Source organism: Tachysurus vachellii, chromosome 7 (genome assembly GCF_030014155.1).
Source record: "Tachysurus vachellii isolate PV-2020 chromosome 7, HZAU_Pvac_v1, whole genome shotgun sequence".
Classification (NCBI taxonomy): Eukaryota; Metazoa; Chordata; class Actinopteri; order Siluriformes; family Bagridae; genus Tachysurus; species Tachysurus vachellii.
This window is the reverse complement of record NC_083466.1, coordinates 17,196,530-17,223,370: the sequence shown is the minus strand read 5'-3', so window position 1 is coordinate 17,223,370 and position 26,841 is coordinate 17,196,530. Positions and strand designations below refer to the sequence as shown.

General features: G+C 38.2%; 1 protein-coding gene across 2 annotated transcripts; it reads left to right on the top strand.

The window, feature by feature from the left end:
• The first annotated feature begins 3,547 nt into the window (after positions 1-3,547).
• On the top strand, positions 3,548-25,444 carry ppp1r14bb (protein phosphatase 1, regulatory (inhibitor) subunit 14Bb). Of its 2 annotated transcripts, none has more exons than XM_060874668.1 (5): positions 3,548-3,774; positions 3,940-4,252; positions 22,435-22,518; positions 22,619-22,651; positions 23,767-25,444. In XM_060874668.1, exons 2-5 carry the CDS (start codon positions 4,055-4,057, stop codon positions 23,833-23,835), a joined length of 384 nt encoding a protein of 127 aa, XP_060730651.1. In that variant the 5' UTR covers positions 3,548-3,774; positions 3,940-4,054; the 3' UTR covers positions 23,836-25,444. The 2 variants fall into 2 exon arrangements, with proteins under 2 accessions (XP_060730651.1, XP_060730650.1); XM_060874667.1 differs by having other exon boundaries at positions 3,936-4,252.
• Positions 25,445-26,841: the final 1,397 nt, after the last annotated feature.

The following is a 26,841-nucleotide window of genomic DNA, read 5'->3' as shown; positions in this document are numbered from 1 at the left end:
TTTTAAAGAAGCAGTTGGTTGTTTTAGAGCCCTCTGCTGCATGTGAGAGAAATTACAAGTGCATTAAAAACATACATTTTCCTCCTTTTCTCCTAATCATCTTGTCAGTTAAAACAACTCTTGACCCCATATCTCATGTTGAAACTATGCATGCTTTGCATAATGCCTTTTAAGGAAAAAGTTTCAGCTGGGAATGAAGCTAATATTCAGGGATTTCTGGTGAAGCCTGAAATAAAGAAATGCAGCCAAATCTATAGTGTGCTGATATTGTGAGTCATGGCTTTGTCATTATTTTATTATTCATTATTGTCATTAATACTAGATTACTTTTTAAAAATACAAATTTCACCTTTACAACCATAAAACATATCTCAAAATGTACACATGGAAATGTTTGGCCATGGTATTATCTGTACTTGTATGTTATGTGAACACTATAACCATTTCATTAATATCCTTATTACACACGCAGTATGTAAAAGATTTGTTTTACTGGTACACAGTGACATCCTTGACAGTTTCAGCCAGATGGCAGCACTAACACAACATCCAATGTCATTTAAGTCTCTCAGTCTATCAGTAGGTTTAACATGCATCCTATTAACCCGTAATCAGACTGATAACTAAATCGGTTTGAAAATACTTCATGTCCCATTATGAACTGTTGTAGAAAGGATATTATGTACATTTGTGTTATTTACTGTCCAGTGTCACCCAAATGAGGATGGGTTCTCTTCAGAGTCTGGTTCCCCTCAAGGTTTCTTCCTCATATCTTCTCAGGGAGTTTTTCCTTGCCACCGTTTATGTAGGATTTCTCATTAGGGATAGATGTTAGACCAAAACAGTAACTTATTTTTAAACATTCTGATGTTTATTCTCTTTCTATACTTCTGTAAAGCTGCTTTGAGACAATGCCAGTTGTAACAAGCACTATACAAATAAACCGAATTGAATGTGAACACCCGAGTTGATGTTTGAGCTCGATCCAAATGAAATTTTGAAAAGATTGAAAGGAATTTTGGACCTGAAATATTTTGGTAAATATGAAAAAAAAAAATGACTCATGTAATTGCTTGAGTCTGACTATTTTCTCATTGGGAATCAAAAATACCTTGCATTCATGCACAGTGCAGCGGTGTGTATGTTTAATTACGTCTTCAACATATTAACATTTGTATGCTAATATGCTATGGTTACAAACAAGCTGCTCCAAGTTCCTTGGCATTTGCTGGCACACCAGCAGGGGTTTAACTTACTTCTCACCATTGTAATAAAGCCATTTTGGACTGCAGTTGATCTGTGACATTTAGCAGTAGGACAGGTGAAAACAAGATGAAGCACAGGTTGTAGCTGAGCTCTTTCTCCCTCTCTCTCTCTCTCTCCTCTCTCTGTGCTAATGTCTTTGTCTCTTCATGCTAGCCATTTGCCTTCTACTACTACTATAAAGAAAAGAAAAATACTTATCCACTGTAATAAGGTAATTTAAGCATTTAGTGCATTTTGCTTTTACTACATACGATTTAACTGAACTTAGCACAAACACCTTTAACTAACGCTGTGAGGAAAATCCTTCACTGCCCACACACACACACATTCCTAACACACACTGTTTAAGACCCTGTAGTGCTGCTTTGGACTCTAGGAAACCAGAAAGTAAGGGGAAAAATGCATATACACACTGCTTACTAGATATTATATTACAATGAAGCTTTTGATAGAAGGAGGATGTCAGATAGCAAAGCTCAGCAAATACGAAAACATTCAGGCTTATTCATTAAATTGGGCCTGTGAGAGTCATTAGGGAAATATGTAAGTAAAAAAGTAGGTGATATTTAATTCTATAGCACTTTTCTTAATATGACAAAGTGTCTTAAACCTTAAACCACAAACAAAGTACCTTAAACCACAACCTTTACATGGCTTACTAAAAATGAGACACGTAAAACAAAGGCGAGACAAAAGATTATAAAAAAAGATACTCGCTCAGAGATGGGGGACTCGAGTCATATGACTTGACTCGAGTCAGACTTAAGTTGCAAATTTGAGACTTGATACTTGCTTGACAAATATTAAAAAAAGACTCGACTTGACTTTGACTTGACATTCATGACTTGAGACTTATTTGTGACTTGCACATGTGTGACTTACTCCCACCTCTGTGTAACTCGCTTAACTGGTAACTTAATATGAGACAAAAATTAAAAGTGTGTTAAGGCATGTCTGTCTGAGTTTATTTTAATTATTAGAGTGTAAGATCCACACACTGTATTGAATAATTTATATAATTGAAACCCACTGGCTTGTGAATAGCAGTTACGAATGCTCATTAAGGACAGGCAGCTCAGGTCTTATAACCTGCTGGACTCTTGGAGCACTGCCATGTTGTGTCAACACGTTTGTACGCTGAAATACTGGGTTTATGTTAAACTTCATTGCATGTTTGTGTTGTAACTCTGTCCTTCCACAAACCAGTGTAACAAGTCAGGTGTGTGTGAATCAGTCTGTGGAACATTATGAATTGAGTTTAAAATAAAACATATGTTAGTCAGCTATTACAAAAGTAGCTTACAGTCTTCTTCTTGTTCCTCTCCTAATAAATCCTTTCCTAATCCCAAATTTCGCCATGAAATTCCCAAGTATTATGCGCTGACTAATTGTTTTTGTTCTGTTTCTGTTCTGAGTCTATTCCATGCTAAAAGGATGGAAAGAAAGAAAGGAATGAAATATGTAAGTGTGTAGGTTTACTGACCTTGCACTGTTTGAACAGCCTGTCACGTGTTTACATCTCCTCATCCATTCAGCTACTGAGCAATCAGGCAGACTTTCTTTTCATACTTTGTTTTAATAAACATACCTGGAGGCCATGACTGATACTGATATATAAAATATATAGAAATATATCATATGTAACATACGTTTGTACATCCTTTGTCTATCTATAGCAGGTTACCCAGAATACATGTAAAGTCATTACTATCATTACTTAGTCTCATTAGAGTAAGAGAAGGAGAGAGAGTTGATTGGTCACCTGCAAAGAAATACTTTACACTTAATTCTACTTTTTTAAAATATTTATGTTGCTTAATGATTTCAGGTTTGGGTTTCACATTTCTTTTCTGTCACTGGTTTGTGCTTTTAGTAGATATGGCAAATTGTCCTGAAATATAAAATGCACTTAAAAAAATTGACATTATTAAAAAACAAACTTAATTTTCATTTCTATTATAAAATGTAGCCATTTAAAGAAAAGTAAACCCAACATGTATATCACTATCCTTCTATTGACCAGGTAACAGTAAAAATAATGTAATATTACTGAATCTGAGCCGAACATTAAAATCAGAAACCACGAGGAAACTTTTATGCTCTCTTTAAATATTTATTATCATTTAATAAAAGTTGCAGCTTTTTAAAAAATGTCCCCACAAAGTCAGGTGTGTGTGTGTGTGTGTGTGTGTGTGTGTGTGTGTGTGTGTGTGTGTGTGTGTGTGTGTGTGTGTGTGTGTGTTTTGAGGGGGTGATCTACAGCAGTGATCTACAGCAGCAGCCAGAAGAGGAAGAGAGAGGGGAGAGAGGAGGAGTAAAGGAAAGACAAAACGACCGGGGAGAAGAACAGAGGAGGAATAAAGGACTGTTTGTTTTCACTTTATGTCGATTTGAATAACGTTAAGAAGAGCAAGTTGATTTGCACCAGTTTTGCATGTGCTAAATAGGTGGAAAGAGAGAGAGAGAGAGAGAGAGAGAGAGAGAGAGAGAGAGAGACCGACCCTGAGTGTAAGTGTGTGTCTTCTTCTCAGCTCACAAACCGACACGTGTTGAGTTTCACTCTACTTCATCTAGACCTAACAGGCTTGAGTTATTCATAATCCGGTCTATTCAGGAGTGGAGATTTGAGCTGTGTGTGTGTGTGTGTGTGTGTGTGTGTGTTCACTCAGACAGACGCACTGTTTCTTCTTCACGTGGCGTTTTTCAGTCATATTGAAGTGAGCAACACGGCGAGGAAAATCCCAGAGCAGAGTTTCCTCCCTCTGCTGTATCTACACCACACCGGACTATGGCAGCGGTAACAACCCCGGAGTCGAGCCCTCAGCCGCGGGTCTACTTCCAAACTCCATCCGGTACCGAAGAGACCGAGACTCCGGCCCGGAAACAAGGCCGGGTTACGGTGAAATACGACCGGAAAGAGCTGAGGAAGAGACTGAACTTGGAGGAATGGATCATAGATCAGCTTACAGAACTGTACGACTGTGAGGTGAGTGATCAAGTCTGATCCACACGAATCTTTAGTAATCTATAGATCCAGGGCAGTGTAGGTGATTAATGTGTGATGTGTGTGCAACCTAAACATGGAGCTCATTTTGGGACTGGAACCTAAATATAATCTGAACTTCATATGCAAGCCAAAAGATGCACGCGGGACGTGTTTGTGTATGTGTGTGTGTGTGCGCGTGCGTGCGTGTGTATAGCTGTGACCCACATTCTATTCCTAGAATAGTGTTATAAACGTTCATTCACACTTCATACCTTTTCCCCCCAAAATTAGAGAAGTGCTCTCTGCACACGACTGCTCTCCAGACTATAGGTCATTTTTGCTTTTTGGACTTTCTAACACTAGGACTGGAGTAAATACAGAAGTTCCTAAAGCCGATCATGTACAATGGTTTGTGACTTCCTGAAAAGGGGGAGAGGGATTTAAGAGTTAGATCAGAGGCCCGAATCCAGTCCAGAGAGACAGATCATCTCCTGCCTATTATAACAAAAGAACTCTGCATGTGGCTCATAACCCCTTCCCTTCCCCTTCACTTCCTCCCTCACTCACTCACTCACTCACTCCATCTCTCTTTACTGTCCCTGTTGTCTCACACCCCTTCCCCCGTCTCCATTCCACACCACCGGCACAGATACACACACTTTTTTCAAAGTAGCCAGTCACTTTGTAAAACCTCTTTAGCTTTAAACACACGCAACATCTCGAGACCCTGGTTTTACCTTTTAAACACTTTTAATAACAACCACGTCACCCAGATATAACGGGCCCTGTGGCATCGCCCCACAGATTATTGCATACTATTGTACAACATAGTAGGTTACAAAGTATAGCTTTTATCTTATACACAAAACACACATCACCGTATTAAATGGTAGACTATACAGTATAGTTATTTCACACACAAAACGCACATTACTGTACTCAGTAGTAGGCTATATGGTATATAGATGTTATTTTACACACAAAAATGCCCAGCGGCATAATAAATAGTAGGCTATATCATATAGATGTTATTTTACATGCATTTATGTTGGAAATTAACTTGTATGATACTTGCATACTGAATAATAACCTAAACTGTATAGTCAGTACATTTATTTATGGAAAAGAAAGGATGCTACTCTCAAACTTATAGTATAGTGTATATGTGTAAATATCATCACTGTGACCACGTGACTACTAGACTAAATAGTGTACTGTAGAGCAAAATCGCACATTACTATACTAAATATGATACTCTATAGTCACTAAGGCTAAACCAAAAAATTGTATAATCACTATATCTGTGTCTACCATGCATAATAGTACACTGTGTATTTTTTAAGGTTATATTTTAAGCCACAGGCTACTATATTTATATGGCGCATGTACTGTATAATCACTTTGGCATGCATTACTGCATACTCCTGTACTATGTAGTATGAAAAAAAAAACAGTATGTATAAGTCTTTTTCCTTCAATCATCTTTCAGTGAGAGTAACAGGCCAGGTGGCAGGAAGGGGCACTCAGAGGAAAAATGTGATAGGATGAATAGGGTAATATGAAGATAATGGATGAAAGAAAAGGATCAAGGAAGTTGGCAATCTCAGCAAGTGTGTCGATATGCAAACACAGTCGTCAACACGTGTGAGCTTGCATTGACACGTGCTTGACACGATTGATAATGGCGGCACAAATATCCTTCTGTACACAGAGCGAGAGAATGACAAACACTACAGTAATTTATGGATGAAAAGTTATCTGATGAACTACTGTGTTCAGGCAGTGGTTGCATTTGCAAGCGTGTGTGTGTTGCGGGTCGGGGTGGGGGGTGTGGCGGTAGGCTATGCAGATAGGAGTACAGAGCAGTGGAAAAAGCAGACGTGAAAAAATAAGTAGATGATCATTGACAGACTAACAGCCAAACCATGAGCAAGAGATGGAAAAGGACAGCTGTGGTTTTAACCTCTGGCCAAAAACACAAGAAATGCACATAATTTTTCCTAAGGACCACACACAGACACACACAAATACACATAATTTCACACTTCGGTTATAGCCTGTCACATAGCAACATGAATCTCTGAAAGCTTCTCCAATACAACAGTTTTGAGCTGTTTGGCTTCAAGACTTGAATCAGAAAAATGGTTCAGCAAAATGGTTCAATGTGGCCTTTGACTACATTAAGGTAACAGGGTTTATCGCTTTATTGTATCTTTCAGATTTATTTTAGCATGAATCAGCAAATGTTTGCCATGGTAAACAAATCTAGAGACTGAGAGAAGCAGGAGGACGCAACACACATTAGAGCAGTTACTATCATGCTCATAGCTGTCTGTCACATCCAAAACTGTTTAAAACGTTCATGCACAGTGATAAAGTGGTTGCTTGAACTTCCTGAGAGCATAACTATACTTTTACACAAAAAAGAAATAAATGTAAATATGCAAACCTATTGGCTTCATAGCATTGCTAATAGCTAACAGGCAACTTAGCCCCTTTCTTTGTCGCTAGTTAGCCCCTTTCTTTGTTGCTAGTTAGCCCCTTATTTTTTTGTAACTTGGTAAGTGTACTTTAAGGATCAGAGACTCAACTTTATCATATTCTCAGTGATAATTTTAGCCAAACCTGTCAAAATATACTATAACAACATGCTCATCATTTACAATAGCTACATTAGCTAGCTAGTAAGTTGGAAGAGTTAAAGGTACCACACTGTTACCTTGATGATTTTTGTATAAAATGAAAGCATATATTTAGCTCATCAACAGTGCTTTAGAATTCTTCTTATTATTATTAGTAGTAGTACTGAGGTGTAATTTTGACCCAAACATTAGTCGATCTCAGAGCTGATTCTACTAAAATCTCACTTCAGGGACGCTTTAAAGTCTAGAGTAAAAGAACATAAAAGAGATTGGTGAGAGCCACGAGTCAGGATCTTGTTCACTGACTAAACACCTTTCTCTGACTGATGCTCTGCATCTGTTGTTTAACAATGTGGAATCTCCCCCGACACACACACACACACACACACACACACACACACACACACACACACACACACACCTGCTCATGCCAATCTAGCATTTTCTGTTATGCCACACCTTTGCATGTGGGTGTTTGGTAATAAAGCAGGTTTAGACCTGCCTTTCCCAGGCTTTGCACTTAGAACACTCAGTGGAAACTGCTGTGATGAGTTTATCAGCTGGTTTACCTGATATCAATTTCAGAAATATCACCCAGTGGGAATATTCAAAATCATGGCTTGAAAACAGGTTCTCATATTATTGTGAAAGACATTGTCTCTCACTTCCTGTTCAGTCAAAACAAGCCCAATAAAGAGGAAGGCATTTTTATTCTTAAGGGAACAAAGCCTGATACTTCATTTGAATCGTTATTACCTTCAGAAGACTGTTAACTAACGTCCATTCAAATGAGCAACGAGTGATGGAGAATCCGCACAGTGTAAACTTCTGTGCTTGAACTGTTCTGTACACGATGGTTGCTTGTTGTTTTAGTGATTTATACATCAGTATGGATTAGGCTGTTGGAGTTTTTATTCGATCAGCAGGTGCTCACGGCCGCTCAGCTAAGTGGCTCATGAGCTCTTTTAGCTGCTGATGCCAAACACACATGAAGCTGTCTATTCTAAATTGTTCAACATATTGCTGCATTTCAGTATTGACGTTATTATTAATGTTGAATTCCTGCATGTTGGATTATGTAATATTTGTATGAACATTTATGTGTACAACCAGTTCTACCTAAACAGGGGATAAGCAGTTGTAAAAGTGAATGTGGGTGTTAACCACTTCCCTTTTTTTTTTTGGATTCCTAATTTCATATTAGGTCTCTAGTTTTCTAGTTTGGCTTGAAAGCTCTTGACTGTGGAATGATTTTAACAAGCATGACAAATCAATTGAACACCCAAAGTTCAATATTTTCTTGGCAACATGCAATACTAGGGGCAACCTAATAAAAGAAAATAAATCTCTCTCTCGCGCTCTCTCTCTCTCTCTCTCTCTCTCTCTCTCTCTCTCTCTCTCTCTCTCTCTCTCCCACTCACTCACAGACACACACACAAACCTCTCTCTGATTGTAATCTAGTCTTATCGATTTAAGATGGCAAATTATCAAATTAAACACCAAATTATGTTTATTCATTAAATTCAGTATCCTACAAAACACCTTGCAGCTCACTGCACTGCAATCTCTATTAGGTAAAATTACCACATGGAAGTAAGAACTCTAAATGAGCAACATTTGTTTTGTGGACGATCCACAGCATTGAACATGAGTATAAACACATCAAATTATTTCATGTTCTTTAATATACAGTTTTAATCTTTGGCAATTTGCTGTGATATTACAGGGATGTGATGTTACAGGAAAAAAGTCCACATGTATTGGGGTGTTAATGACATCACAACACACCAACGCTGATTATCATGCCATAGTGTTATTTCTGAAATCCTGATGAAATTAATATGTGATGTCTGACTGAACCCTATTCCATATTCAAGTACTACGTAATAAATGCATATTAGAATTATTACATACTTTTAAATAGAGGCATAGTGTTAAACTGTGACATTAGTTGCTTGTTAATTTAACTGTGTTTTAAGTATTAAAGCAGCACCTGAACATTCAATGAGAGAAACAACTTGCTAGACTACAGCTTGGCTAGGTCTAGAGGCTTGCCTCTGAAGTGTTCTGTGTGATTCCGGCTTTTCCCAGAAGGAAATCGGGAAGATTAAAAAGCTTTGTGTGGTGGTAAGGAGTCTCCGAGGCCGCCGGGTCTGCTGGAAATAGCTCTTCTCTCAGTCCCCATGCTTTATTCAGCAAGAGTCAAACAGACAGGAGACAGACAGACTGGCCGGTTTGATAGCTTGGAGTACAGTCACTGTAGCTCTGTGACCGTAAGAGCGTTAAGGAATTCCTGAGTGTCTTTCAACATCACTTCTGTCTACTGCATCAGTAGCATATGAGCTATTATCTTTAGCGTTTGTTTTTTATTTTATAAGTAATTAAACATACTTACTCAATTTTTTTTTTTATTAAGGACAATCATTGACGTAAATAGATTTGTATAATAAAGCTAAATAAATTAGAATAAATATATTTTGATACTTGATTGTTGAATATATTTGTACATTTCAGAGTTGGCACGAATATTTCAAAGGGAATAATTTAGGATTGTGTTATACAGAGATATTTTGAAGCCTAAAAAGCCCAAGGAAAGCATTTTTACTATATTTCTGCAGTGTTGGAAAGCTAGATATATACAGTAATTGCATAATAACAGCTTGAGTACAAGTTTCTGTCTCATCTTAATGCTTTTATTGTGAGTGTGATGATCATGGTTTCATTTCATTTATTGGTGGAATTCAGTAACTTGACTCACATAGACACAGTGCTGAGACCTTCAGCTTGAGAGTTTAGAAATGATTCCTGAATAAAATAGAGGTGTTTTGTTTCTGTTTCAGTAATGTTATTGAAGCATGTAGACGTAGCAAAGAAGGTCTTTCTCACTTAATAATTACGTTCGGTGTAAATGCTTGTAGTGTATTGGACTTATGCAGCTGGCTGTCCAAGCAGCTTCTCGGTTTCTCTAATGATATCTTGAAGAAAATTTGAAGACAGACTTTCCTCATGTTTATTTCAACCCATTAAAAGTCCAGAATCTGAGGCTTTCTGTGGGTTATGGGGCAGTAGTAAAACCACTCACGGTGTCTAATCAGGCCCAGGTGCTTTCACTGCCTTAAAGAACCTTGAGGAAATGACCATTGGAAAGCTGTAATTAGTGAGAGCGGAGCAGAGGAGGACAGCACCTCAACATGGCCCAAGTGTAGATTAAAACCTCTCAGATTAGACTGAACAATAGGCCTCATTTATCAAGCTATGCTTGTACAGTCAAAATGTAGTCTTCATGAAAATCCTGTTATTTTGTATTAAATGTTTGTATTCTGCTATAGCTCTGGAAGTGTGTGTACACTTGTATTAAAAAAAAAGGCAAACCGATGTAAACCTCAACTAACATCTTCACATCATTGTCCTGGATTGCTCTAATTTAATATACGGATTATACTGTCAGGTTTAAATCACATATTTATTTACATTTAAAGCATTTAGCATTAGCTCTATACCATAGAGACTCTCAGAAGTGCTTTGGAGGCATTAGCGCAATGTTAGCTCACCAGGTCAGGGTCAGGGTCAGAGACCTTGAGCGGAAACCCAGTATTTAGCCATGAATGAAAAAATCTTCACTTCCACCTCTGAGAAATTTATTTATATTATTAAAATTATTTATTAATTCCAAATCAGCTATAACTTTGTATTTCATAGTTGATTGGCATACAACAATATACAGATGTGGCTATGAAGAAAATCTTCCCTCATGTGAGGAAAAACATTTCCAAACCATTTGGAAATCTGGTGAAAATCTTTAGTTTGCTATTTGAATAAATTGGATTTACACACCTTTTCGTCACAAAACAGCTTTATACGTATTTATTTACGTTTATAAAAATTTAGGAAACCTTGAAAGGAACCAGATTCCAAAGTAAACCCATATTCATCTGGGTAACAGCTGATAGTGTGATTTGTAAATAATTTCCCTTCTATAACTGTGAACTATATGATAAAAAAAAGTGCAAAGCTTTTTAGTTTCACAAATCTGTACATATACATGTTTTTATTTTACCAAAATTACCAATATGTTTAAAGAGGCTCATTGTGTTTCTTCATACTCTTGTATACAATTTTGTGTCATTTTTACCTACTTCCTGTCTCAACCAATCTGTTTGTACACTGATAATATTATTATTGGATTGCTGGACAGTTCAGTAAACTAGTCTCTCACCTAACCACACTTCCATGGTATATTTATATACAAACTCCTATACAAAACTTCACACGCTGTCAGATTCAATATCATGAAGAGTGTTTTCTCCCCAGTTTTCTTTTCTGATCCAGAACCTGCATACTCTGGGATCAGGAAAGAGAGGAGAAGAAATGAGAGTCTAAAGAAACCGAGGACAAAGATTTTATTTTGCAGAACCTGAAAATATCTAAAGATCTCCACAGCCTGCGAAGAGCTGACACTGATCAAAAAAAGTATTTAACGCTGAAAATCAATACAGAAAATATCTACAAAAAATACTGACATTTTGTACAGCTTTAATGATTCAATACAAAATTTTAACATCAATGCAGCGTCTTTAAATCCTTATTAGAAATATGTATATCCTATTTTATCATTATTTTGTATAATATTATAAGCGTATTAAATAATACCAAGATTGTATTGTCATGTTTCTAAAATGTTAAATGATTTCCATCACACACACATACTGTGGTTGTAAACAGTTATTTGAGTTACTGTATACGTTCCTTTGAACCTGCCTGGCCATTCTTCTACATTTACATTTACATTTCTGGCATTTAGCAGATACCCTTATCCAGAGTGACTTACATTTTTTTTATTTCAATTTATACAACTGAGCAATTGAGAGTTAAGGGCCTTGCTCAGGGGCCCAGCAGTGGCACCTTGGTGGACCTGGGATTTGAACTCATGACTTTCCGTTCAGTAGACCAACATCTTAACCACCAGGCTTCCACATTCTCCTATAACCTTTTTTATCGGTTAGTGCATGCAGAAGAGCACCATATTTTCCGACTTTTGTGCATTAAAATCCAAGGAGATCAGCGGTTTCTGAAATAATGTCATGGTCAGAGCCAGTGAGCTTCCTCATTCCTGTGTTTGGTGCTCTTGACCTGTATCTGCACGATTTTATGCATTACACTGCTGCCATGTGATCAGCTGATTTGGATAATTCCATTTTAGCGACCATTAAGTATCCATGTGTATATGTATGATGTACGTTACACCCAGGTCAATTTCTCCGATCCCCTCGGCTTCCAACCGACCCAGACTCAATTTCCTGACTTGTCCTAATGTGCTGGCTAGACGTTAATTAAATTCACTAGTGGTCGTTGGCTGTCAGTTACACCACATAAAGCAAATGAAGCAAAGTGACTATGGGATTTTTCATTTCAGAATGAACATCGACTGGGCTGGAAGGCATCAGGCCTTTTAAACGATTTTTTTTTGCTCTTAAGAAAAACCTTTGTTTGAGATCCCAGGCTTGATTTATTGTTCTGTCTAACAAAGAGCTAGCTTCAGTGCGTTCTGTTCATAGCCTGTCCAGTCAGGCTTGCTGAGCTCATGATTTAAATGCAGTTCATCATGTAAGATCACTTATCTTCATTAAACCTCCCTGTGTACTACAGGCGCCCCTCCGCTCGTCCCATCATCCTGCTCTCTCCTGCTCAGCACTCTTTCATTGACTCCGTTATTTAACCCCTTTAGTTTTTGATGAGCAGGAAATAGGAAGGTAACCCCATCGTGACCTTCTGCTGACGGAGTGTGTACGTGTGCGAGTGTGTGTGAGATGGCGGACTGTAGCTATGGAAACTCTTCCCGTGTGAAAAGCCTAAATCTCAGGTGACTAACTTAGACTACATCATGCATTAACACTTTGTCTCTCTTATCAACACTCACATAACTTACACATGGAGGCTTACTGCTATCGATGTGTTGATCTTTAGAAGATTCACAGCATTTATTCATACTCAGTCCTTATCTTCTGTAACTCTAGAGTATATGTGATGACCACTGATAAGAAGTTCAGTGCTGCTCTGCTGTGGGAAAAGAGCAGAAACCCTGCTCTACTCACAGACAAGTGAATGTTTATATTCATACCCATGTATGTAGCATGAATTCATGTTACATTCGAACACTAAATCTCTAAGGATAAGTCAGACATCAGACAAGAAAGTCTAATTTGAAGCCGTTTTTTATGCAGCTCCATCTAACTTTCAGAACCTGGAGATTTATAAAATGTTAAAAAGTGCTTATTATTTATAGTTTAGGTTTCTATAGACGATCGGCTTGCGTTCAAAATACGCAACAGTACCTCCAAGCTTTCTAATCACACAAGTTAACGCAAAATCATGCAGGTGCCACAATATTCTGTTGTTTTTTTTTCTTCTTCTCGAAATTACTGCAGATCTTCCACATATTTGGGCCAAGACACGTGGTGTGACAAATCACAACATGCATTCAGCCAAAGTCCTCTTTGATTCAAGTGTGTCAAACATAGCTATAACAGACACTAATTACATGTGTCTTCACTGGTAGTCGTTTAAAAGAAGAATTTTGCTAATTCAAGTAGTTTTCCACAAAAAAGCACAGAAAGCTGCAATTTTGAAAAAGCTTCAACAAAATCAAGCATTTTGATTTGCAACAATAACTGTTGACTGATATAATCAGAATACTCGAGAGATTCCCTAGAGATCTACGAAAAACATGTTTTCACATACATACAGCTGTTCTTTCAAAGGTTTCAAATCTTTCCTATCACTTTCCCTGAACTGAAAGCAAGGATGTACCTGATTAATTTCTCTCTCTGGGGAATGGAAAATTGTCTGTCTCTACTCACTGTGTATTTGTGCTATTCATCAGTGTGATGAGAGACAGCAGGAATTGTACAATACAGACCTTCACAACCACCCTGCATTACTCCACTACAGTTCTGATATTACACCAACATCCTGTTAAAGGGCCACAGGGGGCACCAATGATAAGGCACTGATCATGTGACAGCATTTTCTGAATGTCCGAATGTTCAAAACGGTACAGGCAACAAATATTAGATAAAGTGCATTTAAGATTGAGAAAGCCAGAGGATGACTGAATATGAAGATGATTTTATGAGAGATACTGTAAACAGAGAGAGCGTGAGAGAGCATGAGAGAGAGTGAGAGAAAGAGAGGAAGAGGAGGAGAAGAAAACAGTGTACTCTCTCTTTTTCCACTGGCAGCTGTGCATCGGTAAATACCGTAGTCGTATCTCTATCACCTGCTTGTGTATTATTTTAAATAAATTATAAGCATACACAGCTGCCCAGCGTTCGTAATAGGAAATACAAACAAATGGTAGGCTACATTTCCAGAATAAATGAAGTGCAGAGCCAGAGATGCTTTCTGAACAAAGCTTACATTTCCATTTCCAGCATTTGGCAGACTCCCTTATCCAGAGCAACTTGCATCATCTCATTCTTATACAACTGAGCAATTGATTGTTAAGGGCCTTGCTCAAGGGCCCAACAGTGGTAGCTTGGTGGACTTGGGATTGAACTCACAACCTTCCGATTGGTAGCCCAACACTGTAAGCACTAGGCTACCACATGCCAAAGCTGTATCATCATGCACAACCTTATGCGAGAGGACCGAATTCAGGCAGAACCAACAGCTGGGTTATCTGAAGTGTTATTTTTCTTGATACTTTGATACTTAAGATCAAAAGTACAGAAAATTTTTGGTTAAATTAGGTACAAATTTATCAGCTAACTCTGAAACACTGTTGTTTACATGGCATGCAGTTTTAACGTCACTTCCTTTAATTAAAAACAGCTTTGGGTTGTTGATTGGTGGACCAAAGGGTTCAAGCTCCAGCGCTGCCAAGCTGTCACTGTTGGGCCCTTGAGCAAGGCCCTTAACCCTCCCTGCTCCAGAGGTGCTGTATCATGGCTGACCCTGTGCTCTGAACCCCAACCTCCAAAAGTTGGGATATGCAAAGTGCTGTAATATATATGTGACAGAATAAAGGCTTCTATTCCACTACCACTACTTTATGCACTTTACTTCTCTAGCCTTCAATTAATAATCTTTGTATGGTAGCACTACTTGTGTTGTCCCCTGCTCCATATATCACTTTGCTTGTATTTTCAGATTTGAGTTGCTTTGGATAAAAGTGTGAGCTAAAGGCATGTCAGTGTAAACATAAGTATTAAACCAGTTATACTTATAAAGAACGCCAGATGTACAAATCCACTTATGTTCTAAACATATGCTTTATGTAGTAATCGTCAAGATCTTCCAGTACTAGGCGATAGTAAGTGATTTGACACACAGCTCATTTGCAGTTCAGTAATATTCATGAAATGGCAGTAGCCATACTTTTATAATTAGACTTCTGTTCATTATCACATATCCTACATGTCTCGTCTGAGGCATCATTCATTATCTAGCACACACACAAACATACACACACACATGCACACACACACAGCCCAGTCTATTTTAATCCTATAAGCGCATGAATATAAATATAAATGTGTCTCGTGTCATTGTCTTAAGATCATTGAATCCAGCAGATTATGTCTAGTAGCACGATCCTGCCCATGGCTATGGGATTTACTCATTAATGAATTTAGCTACTCACTGACACCCATTAACAACATACTCTTTACTCACACACTTATTCACACACAACCCCACACACGTAGTACTTTAACTGTAAACAGCCATTGTTCTAACGGATATGAAAATCCTGTTTCAGTTTATTTGTCTGACCTGTGAGGTTATATCCACTCTGCCGGATATGAGTTTCAAGTTTTGACCTGTGAGTGTGTTCTTGATGATTTGTTGAGATGCAGCAACATGTCAGACTCTGAAGCAGCTCTGTTATGTTTGTAAGTCTAGAGAGGAAGAGAAGAGATTAGCTAAAGAGATAGTAGGTCAGCCAGTATTTTTGACTCTGACCCTTATCTTCCCTCTTCCTACTTCCTGTTTAAACTTTCCGCTCTTTCCGCCTTTTTTCTTTTATCTCAGTACCAGCAATTATTATGAATAGATTAGGTTTTGTCAAAAAAGAGTAGTTTAATAAGCACATGTTAAATACTATTAAAAATGAAACTCGATTAATTAAATATATAAACCTGTTACGAAACGGAGGGGGCACGGTGGCTTAGTGGTTAGCACGTTCGCCTCACACCTCCAGGGTCGGGGGTTCGATTCCCGCCTCCACCTTGTGTGTGTGGAGTTTGCATGTTCTCCCCGTGCCTCGGGGGTTTCCTCCGGGTACTCCGGTTTCCTCCCCCGGTCCAAAGACATGCATGGTAGGGTGATTGGCATCTCTGGAAAATTGTCCCTAGTGTGTGATTGTGTGAGTGAATGAGTGTGTGCCCTGCGATGGGTTGGCACTCCGTCCAGGGTGTATCCTGCCTTGATGCCCGATGACGCCTGAGATAGGCACAGGCTCCCCGTGACCCGAGGTAGTTCGGATAAGCGGTAGAAAATGAATGAATGAATGTTACGAAACGATCAACTCTTTTACTAGACAATACACAAGTTCTCTATCAAAAACTATAAAAATAAATCATTACAGCTCATAATCTCTCTGAATGTACTTTTAGTGACTAAAAGATCTCAGCTCAAAGCCTGTAGGTGGATAATTATTAAAGTGTAATGATGAAGTGTATAATTTATATCAACAAACACATTGAAAATAATGTGTTATAATTATTATTGGCTGCAAACAGTACTGTGCTAAACAAGCCCATGCATCTGCTAGCTTGTGTATAAACAGGAAGTAGATCAAGCCATGCCAGACTTGCTCTGATAAAATGCCTGAAATAAACCTCTGAAAATCTGGAGCAGTTCATAACTATATCAAGCTGCCCGTTAAACAAATTGAAGCAGCACATATTGTCATGGGTGTTGATATTTCATTTCAGTAGGGCTGTATGTAAATGTCCTGGGGTTGTTTAACAAGCTTCTTCAACAATGTAGTTAGCTATTTTAATGATCTCTGCAGTGTGAAGTACTGGCTCCTCTAGTTAACCATCACGAATATCCTGATAGACTAGAAATATAACTACTCCACTATATTGCTGACACCTACTTAAATTAGAAGGAACGTCACTTCAAAATTGCTACTGGGAAACCTAGTTAAAATGATGGCCTTTGCATATCATCTTCATAAACCGGGTCACAGCTAATGACAACTCCCACCCTTTCGCACTGTTGGTTAAATCTCTCTTTTATAGCGAGGGATCTTTTCTGAGACTCCCGAGGGCTTGATTTTTGGAAAAATGTTTTTAAGGAAACATAAACTAGACTTTAGCTCTAGCTCTTGTCTTCAAGTATGTTCAGTTGTCCTGTGCCTTGGCATGAGCAGCGGTTTGGAAACACACTGTGGCTTCACATGTGATGGACAAAGCACATGCTTAACAGATTGGATAGTTGTCATGTGAGAGGAGAGACACGGCTATGAATATATATATATATATATATATATATATATATATATATATATATATATATATATATATATATATATATATATAATGTGTGTGTACACACATAGATATACTGTATGTGTATATATACTGTATATGTGTGCATTTTGAGAGAGAGAGAGAGAGAATTAAGAGTGAGAGAGAGTGAATTTGTGAAGTAAATATGTTCTTTAATGTAATTTAATATTTTAAGGATACTGCAGGATGATGTGGTAGAATGATGGTATGGATCTTGTGCTACTGCTAAACCCAGTGTATGCATTCAAGGATGTTCAGTAGCATATTATTCTAGATGTTATATCTGCTTGCTTATATATTTCACTTCATGTATACTGTACCTACTGCAAATTATGGTTAGAAAGATTTATTCTGTGGTTCTTTATTGTTACCCAGACTGTCCCTGATGGTTATAGTCATGTACCAAACTTGTCATTCCACAGAAATGCTGCACTTTAAAGATTGTACTTTGTATTATATGTTTCTGCATTCAGATGAACTGTTTTGTCTTGTGGGTTGTTATGGTGCTTTAGACATTATATTTTGTCTCACTGTCTGTGTGTATGCAGACAGGATGTCAACAACAATAAACTGGAGAATTGACATTGACATAGATTCTGTTGCTTGTTTCAGTAATATCACACATTTTGAACTTTGGTTTCATGTTAGTGTTTATTGCTGAGCTGCCTAGCAGCAGAAGGCCCTTGGGAAGACAGAGAGTGTGTGTGTGTTGGGGAACTTTGTCTGAGAGCCTGCACATAGCAGCCAGTTATTACTCCTCCTCTTCCTCTGTAATAAAGAACGTCATGTGATCTTATGGTCAGATGAGTACAGGAGCTGAGATTGACCCACCCTCATACTGTTAGCTCGCACTCAGAGACCAGGTTGCCTGGAGAATACACACACACACACACACACACACACACACAATGCCGGCTTGCTTTAGCAGACTCTACACTGATGTAGTAACCCCACTGTGACACATAACAACTAGAAACTTTTTTCCCAGTCATTCTGATTCATACTTACGGAATCACACAAGATGATCCATACATACACACATGTCTGTGCAACACTCATGTTTGGCTTCGGCCAAGCACCGTAGTTATTGTCCTCAGGCAGTAAACATTTACACTGTAATTTCATAGAATCTGGAAAGACGTGGATTAGGATGATTTGTACAAATTTTACTTTGTCAGGAATTAAACAACTTTCTTGAATAACCTTAAGTGTAACTCAGTGGTGATGCCGTCTCTCTCTCTCTCTCTCTCTCTCTCTCTCTCTCTCTCGCTCTCTCTCTCTTCATCTGGGGAATAATTCTGTGAGTCAGATCTATGTTCAGCATATGATCAGATCAAGTTTTGCTTTGCCAGAAGATACATAGTCGTTGAGCGAGTCAGTCATAGGAGTGGAGATATTATTAGGGGTCCGTTCATTTTCTGTGTGCATGGGCAACATGAAGTGTAAAAGTGACAGAAAAACATACAGCATGCCACATTAATGCCTCAGTTCAGTTCAAAGGATATCCAAATAATTGGCTTAAATATTTACTTCAACCAATCCTATGGTGTCTATGTCCCATGTGGTAGCCTAGTGGTTAAGGTGTTGGTCTACCAATCTAAATGTTGTGAGATTGAATCCCAGGTTCATCAAGCTACCACCACTGGGTCCAGTATTTTAGGGGTTTCCTCCATGTACTTTAGTTTCCTTCCCAAGTCCAAAGACATGTTCTTCTGATTGGCATCTCTAAATTGTGTGTGTGTGTTTGTGGTTTGAGATGAGTTGGCACCCTGTTTTTGTCCCTTGCTTGTGATAGACACTAAGCTCCCCTGTGACCCTGTGTAGGATAAACTGTACAGAAAATGGATGGACGGATATTTAGGTATAAAACTATAACTACATTATGAAGCGCTGGAAGCCACCCATGTAGCCATCACTACTTGTTGCTTGCTGGTGTGAGAGTAGTGTTCGTTTCTGTGTTTCTAATAAGCGTGTGTAATTCTGAGAACTCGAGAGAAATCAGGAACAGAGCCATATTGTGGCAGTATCAGTGTATAACTCTGTTCCTGAGTGAAAGGTCGTTTGTGTGAATAGTGACTGCTTGTGTGTGTGTGTGTGTGTGTGTGTGTGTGTGTGTGTGTGCATAAGAGTGAGAGAGATTTGGGTAGGGGGCAATTGGGCAGGTGCAATGACAGCTGGTGTGGGCAGCCCAAACCGAGGGGGAGGAAGAGAAGAACATGGCAGTGGAAAAGAGGACGTGTGAGTGCCGCCAGCAGCACGTCCAACCAGATTTAGTTTTCCCACTGCAGAACACGCTGAAGATGCTTAAAGGATTTTCTAATGTTTATTAGAGCAGTGTAGCTTTAGATTTTACTCTTGTAGTATTGGTTGTATTTGTCCATGAGTAACTATTCAGGATCGACAATGGTGTTGTGTGCATGCGTGTGTGTGTGTGTGTGTGTGTGTGTGTGTGTGTGTGTGTGTGTGTGTGTGAGAAAGAGTGAGGGAGAGATGGGGTGGGTTGAAGAAAGAGAAGGATTATTACCCAGCCTTCATTGAACAACACTTCACTTTATGGAAGGGGAAAGAATAAAAGCAGGAGACGGAGAGAGAGAGACAGAGAACAAGAAAGAGAAAGTGCAGCATGTAATTTGGGTTTGGCATTTCCATTCGTGTGTGCTATTTTTATATTTTAATGAAGCGCACATCTAAACTACACACTCACCAGGCAGATTGCAGCTCAATATAACTAGCAGGACAAATGAAACATGGAAGTGAAATGGAAGGGAAAACAGAAAACAATATTAGGAAGGATGAGTTAATGGCTGTAGGATGGCACGGAGACAGCAGACTTGTAGACGAGGCGAGCCAAGTGAGAGGAATGGAAAACACACACACACACACACACACACACACACACACATACACATGCAGACACACACAGAGCCAGTGACTTTTGATGATTATTTCCAAACCCATCTGTTTCATGCCCAGCAGTTCCCAGCAGGCATTTAGCTGTATGAGCAAACTTCACTGTATCAACCAACATAACACAGCAGTAGATGGAAATGATGATGTAAAGCATAAACTTAAGGTTGCTGAGTCTTAAATGATATCCTTCAAGGCATTAGTGGAGTAAGAAGGCTCTTAGGAAGAACAGTAACACATACGTTAGTTTATCAGTTCTGCTCTGTAGGTCTGTTTTACTGGTGAGCTTCTGGATTCTGTCATTTAAGTCAGATTACTTCCTGTGGTTAGATCAAGTGGCAAAAATAGCCTGCATGAGCTAAAGTTAGTATCCATCTCTTATCGACATTTCTGTTCAGCTTCGTAGCCTAGAGTTCTGGCCTCTGTGTTCACATGGAGCTAGTTGTTGGGAATTCAAAACCTAAATCGTTTGGATTTTGAAGGAAAATGGTAACACAGCTAGCAGCATTTAAATGTGGCCCGGACTGAACCATGTGCACTTTTTTACAGGGGGAGATGTAGCAAAGAGAGCTTGGGTGGAAAATTCAGTCTACAAACTTGTTTATACTACCAAAATCATTTTGTTTATGAGCTCAGATTTTGCCAGTTCATCAGAAATGTGATAAATAAACAGCTGTGGTCCAGCAAAAATACACAAAATGTTTGAGAACGGGATGTGATTCTCTACTTCAGTGTGAGATACTGATGACTGTTGTACTAAGAACCCAAATATAGGCTGGAATTTTGTCCGATCCTGGTCTGGTGTTCTTTATAAACATAATCAGGATTTTAGTGTCTTTAGTTTAGGATTTTAACTAATTTTCAATTAGGCATAATTCAAAATTAAATGTATATTGTTTAATTCTTAATTAAACATTAATGCATAAGTGCATATTTATATGTTTCAACTGTTTGGCTCTATGCTGCGGTAACACTGATTAATTATCTGTTGTGCATTTGGGTGGATTAAAAAAGAATTATGGGATTATTAAAAAGATTTTAACGATTATAAAGTACAGTGCGAGTAGCCGAGACGAGGATGTTGAGGTTCTCTTTTAGGACTGATGAGGATGGACAGGATTAGGAACGAGCACATCAGCTCAGGTTGGCTGTTTTGAGGACAAGGTCAGAGAGGCTAGATTGAGAAGGTTTGGACATGTGTAGAGGAGGGAGATGGTTATATTGGTAGAAGGATGTTGGAGATGGAGCTGCAGGTAAAGAGGAGATACAGTATATGGATGTGTTGAAAGAGGACATGAAGTTACTTGGTGCGAGAGTAAAGGATGCTGAAGATAGAGTTAGGTGGAAACAGATGATTCTCTGTGGCGACCCCTAACGGGAAAAGCCGACGGTAGAAGAAGATAAAGTACAGTGTGGGAGTAAAGGTTTGTGTAGAAAATATTATACATAAAATGTAGGTACATTTTATATGACCAAAAATAATCGGACACCTGACCATCACACTTGTATGTGGTTTTTCTTCCGACTGTTACCATAAAGCTAGAAGTACACAATCGGCTAGAACGTCTAGAGTTCTTGTTTCCCTTCTGTGGTACTAATAGGCCCAAACTTTAAGGCAAATGTTACAGTATGACAATGCTTCTGTGCACAAAGTGAGCTCTATGAAGACATGACATGGTTTGCTAAGTTTGGAGTGGCCTGCACAGGTCACTTATTAATGCTCTTGTGGCTAAATGAACACAGTGGCACTCCAAAATCTAGAGGAAAGCAACGGAGGGCTAAACGTAGAATGAGATGTTTAAAAAACACAAACCTTGAGCTGTATAAAGTATAGGATTTCACGTGTTTTTTTAAAAAAAAAAAAAAAAGCAGGCTACACTGTAAAGATAATTTCAAATCAAAATGTTGCATCGCTTTCATAATAGGGACCTCTTGTGGTGAGCAGATGCTTCTACACTGTATGTATAGCGAAGGCATGATTTAATCCGCCGTTGGATTTCATCACTTCTACGTGTCTGTTTAAATAAGTTAAACCTGTCATTTTGTTTGGCCCATTTTACAAGTGCAGAACTCTTACCACTGTCTTTCTGTGTCTATTTCTTTTGTGTCTTACAGGAGGAGGCGATTCCTGAACTGGAGATAGATGTGGATGAGTTATTGGACATGCAGGATGATGCGGATCGTGCTGCACGTGTTAAGGTTCTGTGCCTTACATCCTACAGAGTCATTTTTTATTGTGCAACACTTTCAGAAAGAATTGTTTTATATAAACTGAATATTTTGTCTGTTCTTAACACAGGATCTGCTGGTGGACTGTTACAAACCTACTGAGGTAAGATCATTTTTCACCAACACTAATATAACACTATTATAATCGATTCAGTTGCATTCCCAATAACTATACTTGACTGAAGTTATCCACATATTTACTGATAGTTAAGTTGGAATGACATTAATGTACTTCAATAATTAAGCGTCCAGAAATCTGAGTATAACATGAGAGAATGCATGGGTGCTGCATTAACACATCATGTCAGTCATGGTTGATTCAGTCATATATATATATATATATATATATATATATATATATATATATGCATACATACATACATACATGTATATATACACACACACACATACACACACACACACATATATATATAAACACACACACACATATATATATATATATATATATATATATATATATATATATATATATATATACACACACACACACACACACATACATATATATACACACATACATACATTTATATATACACACCTCCCCATGCCGTTACACTGCAGTTTGAATCCCTCTTGAATAAAACTTGAATAAAACATTATGAGGTTAGAAAGGAGCATAAAAAGATTAGCATGGTTAGCTAGTTTGAAAATTAAATGGATGAAGACACTATCTTCTTCTTATAAAAAATATCCCCAATGTTTGTAATCGATGTGTGATGTGTGTAATGAAGCAGGAGATTTTAATGTATATATTTTTAGGCTGTAGTTACAGCATCAAGGATCATTGCCCCACCATGAAGCTTCTAAATTTTAAAGATGCAAAGAAACTGAAAAGCTTTTTAATGAATAAATGTGAAAAGAGAATTTATTCTATAAAGGAAAAATAAAAGAACAGACTCAGCCTGCTTGTCCCTGGTGTCAGGGATAGTGACTTGTCCAACCTGCAACATTAATGTATTTTGTATTGCATATGAAAAATATTAGTTGGTTGATGCAGCAAATAATGTTGACAGTACTCGTAAATACATATAAAATATTTTTTCAGCATTTATAACCACTGTACTGAATACTGGCACAAATATACAATCCTGCTGGTGTATTTGAGTCGTAGACTTTTGTGCAAATCTATAAAAAATAAAAGAAAGAAAGAAAGAAAGCTGTTAATCGCTTGTCCCTCGTTCTTCTTGTCCCCCGCAGGACTTTGTAATGGAGTTGCTTGACAAAATCCGTGGCATGCAGAAACTAAGCACACCTCAGAAGAAATGATGCACCTACAGCCTCGGCTCCTCATCCTAACCCTCCCCCAGCCAATCCCAGCTTTTTCCTCTTCTTCAGTAGATGCTCAACCAATCATGTGAGGCAGAGGGGAAAGTGAGCTTCCTGGGGAATCGAGCCAATCAGATTCTTATAAGCAGGGCTTATTTTTGTTTTATTCATTTTTTGTTAACTTTATGATATATTATTTTTTTCTGAAAGTTGAAAAAGATTCCATTGTGTTTTGAAGCATTTGTAGAAATTCTAGCGATATATTTCTATAAAAACATTTTAGATGTTAGGTGACTGTGTGATATTTTGCTGATGCAATACTGTACACGTGTCCCTAGTGGACGACACCCTTATAAATGTGCTGTTTGTAGTTCTCCGAAATTATGTTACTATACCCTGTGGTGTAGTACGTTTGGAAGAGATGAGATATGCGCTGCCTTTTTTTTTTAAAAGCAAAATGTATTCCTTCATTTTATCTTGGCTTTGCGAGGAATGCAGATCTGTTTGTTTGTGTGTAGGATGAGTTGTTTTTTTTTTTGTTTTTTTTTTATAAACGTATCCCACATATATAGAAACACACATTTACACACAAAAACACAGACAGCCGGGCGTCATCCCCCTCCAGGATCAGTGGGAACATGTACCACACACCACAGCTGTGGTTATTAAGCCCCACACTCACACACAGATGTGCGCTATGGCATGTGGAGCACAGAGGGAGATGACAGTGTGCTGGAGGGTCTTGCGGCTTGCCATGAAGTCTGCCGGTTTATAAGAGCCCAATTAATGTTTTCATTTGATTCTGCTAAATCATCTTACCCAGAACACCATCTGCCTCCTTCCTCATTGCTGATCAAACACAAAAATAATAGGGCTAATCGCATATTCCATGTCTGTGAGTGCTTCACTTTCAATCTCCCATTTTTCACATTCATTCACTGTATACAAACGAGTGCACAGTCTTTATTGCGTATGATACGTTATCTTGTAATGACTGGTAATTAGTAACTCCACAGGATTGGGAGTCAAATAAAAGAGAGCTCTCTAACTACAGCTCCTGTTTAGTTCCTCCTACTACGCGTGTTCTCCTCTCTTCATCCAGCTCTCATCTTTTCCCGGTAAAAATACCCTTTTCTATATCAGATGTTGCCTTAGTACATATAGTATCTTACACAAACCAAATAAATGGTGGGATTCGTTTTAGAACTATATATAAATGAGCAATTTTAACATTTTGAAAACAGCCTCATTATACTTTCCTTAATTCAGTTTTCTAGAAATAAAATAACTTGAATACATTTACAAGTTGGACATTTTTAGATATGCTTAAAATAAAGCAGATTTGTGCATTTTATTAGTGTGTGTCAGATAAAGCTGTTGTTTTTTCATACAACAGCGCACAAAATATGTCGTGAGTTAAATTTAATAAGACATGATGTGTTTGATAATTTGCAGACATCTGATGTTAATCTTTGTTTGAAGGTCATATTTGGTGGGGTGGGAGGAACTGTGGAAAAACATGTAGCAATAAACTTTTGTTAGTGTCCTGAATTTGTTAAACTTTATGCAACTTTTAATAAAAAATGGTAAAATACCATTTTCTGTCTTACGGTGTGTGGTGTTTCATTTCTGATACATATTTGTACATAAATGACAAAGATGTGACACTTGAAGAGGTTATGATTTCAGGAATAGTTACTTTGGGATGTAAGCATTTAAACCTGAATTTCTTGCAAAATACATTGTCTAGAAGCTTGGCAAAATAAGTTTTATTCAAAAAAATTTGAATAATAATGTGATAAAGTGAGTTGTTGGGAATATAAATACTCTGGCTGTATATAACGGTTTTCCTTCAGCAATTAAGACTTCACTTACAGACATCCATGGATTCCCTCGGTACGATTTATTTTACAAACCTCACTATAGGGTATGTGGACACCTGACCATCACACCCATAAGTTGGTCTTTCCCAAACTGGTGTCAGAATTGTTGATAATGTCTTTATCAGAATCAGAATCAGATTTATTGGCCAAGTGTGTTGACACACACAAGGAATTTGGTTCCAGCTGTTTGTGACTCTCAAAAGTACAGACATAAATAACACTATACTGTACAAACTATACAAGACAATGCAGACGATGAGATACAATATAGACAGAATGAGTATTAAATATGAATATCGAATATGAACGATCAGTTATGTACATAAAGTGTGGTAGTGCAAATAACAATATTGTGCAATATTATGCTTTTTTACAATATACAGCAGCAGTAGTGTGTGTAATATATACGGATGATGTGATGACTGACAGTCCTGATAATGCAGTACTTGTAGACATGAAGCAGTGAATATAATTATGGAGAGTTGTTGATCAGGGTGATAAGGGGTCTGGGGAAAGAAACTTCCTGTGTCTGGCAGTTTTAGTAAGAAAAGTTCTGTAGCACCTGCCAGAAGGGAGGAGCTGAAAGAGGTTGTGTCCAGGGTGCGAAGGGTCGATAGTGATTTTTCCTGCCCGGTTTCTGGTTCTTGTATCCTACAAGTCCTGGGGAGTGGGCAGGGGGGCACATATTATTTATTCTGCTGTTTTTACTGTGTGTTGCAGTCTGTTCCTGTCCTGTTTTGTTGCTGCACCAAACCAGATGGTGATGGATGTGCACAGGACAGATTCAATGACTGCAGTGTAGAACTGCATCAACAGCTCCTGTGGCAGACCGTACTTCCTTAATTGACGTAGAAAGTACATCCTCTGCTGGGCCTTTTTGATGATAGAGTTTATGTTGCAATCCCATTTCAGGTCTTGGGAAATGGTAGTTTCAAGAAACTTGAAGGCCTCCACAGATGACACCGGGCTGTTGGATATTGTGAGGGGGAGTAGTGTTGAGGGGTTGAGTATATGCTGTAGCATTACATTTTCACCTCACTGGACCTAAGAGGCCTGAACTTGAACTAAACTTATTTAGCAGGTCAATGTCACAGACAGACATGATTTTCTCAAGGTTGGTGTG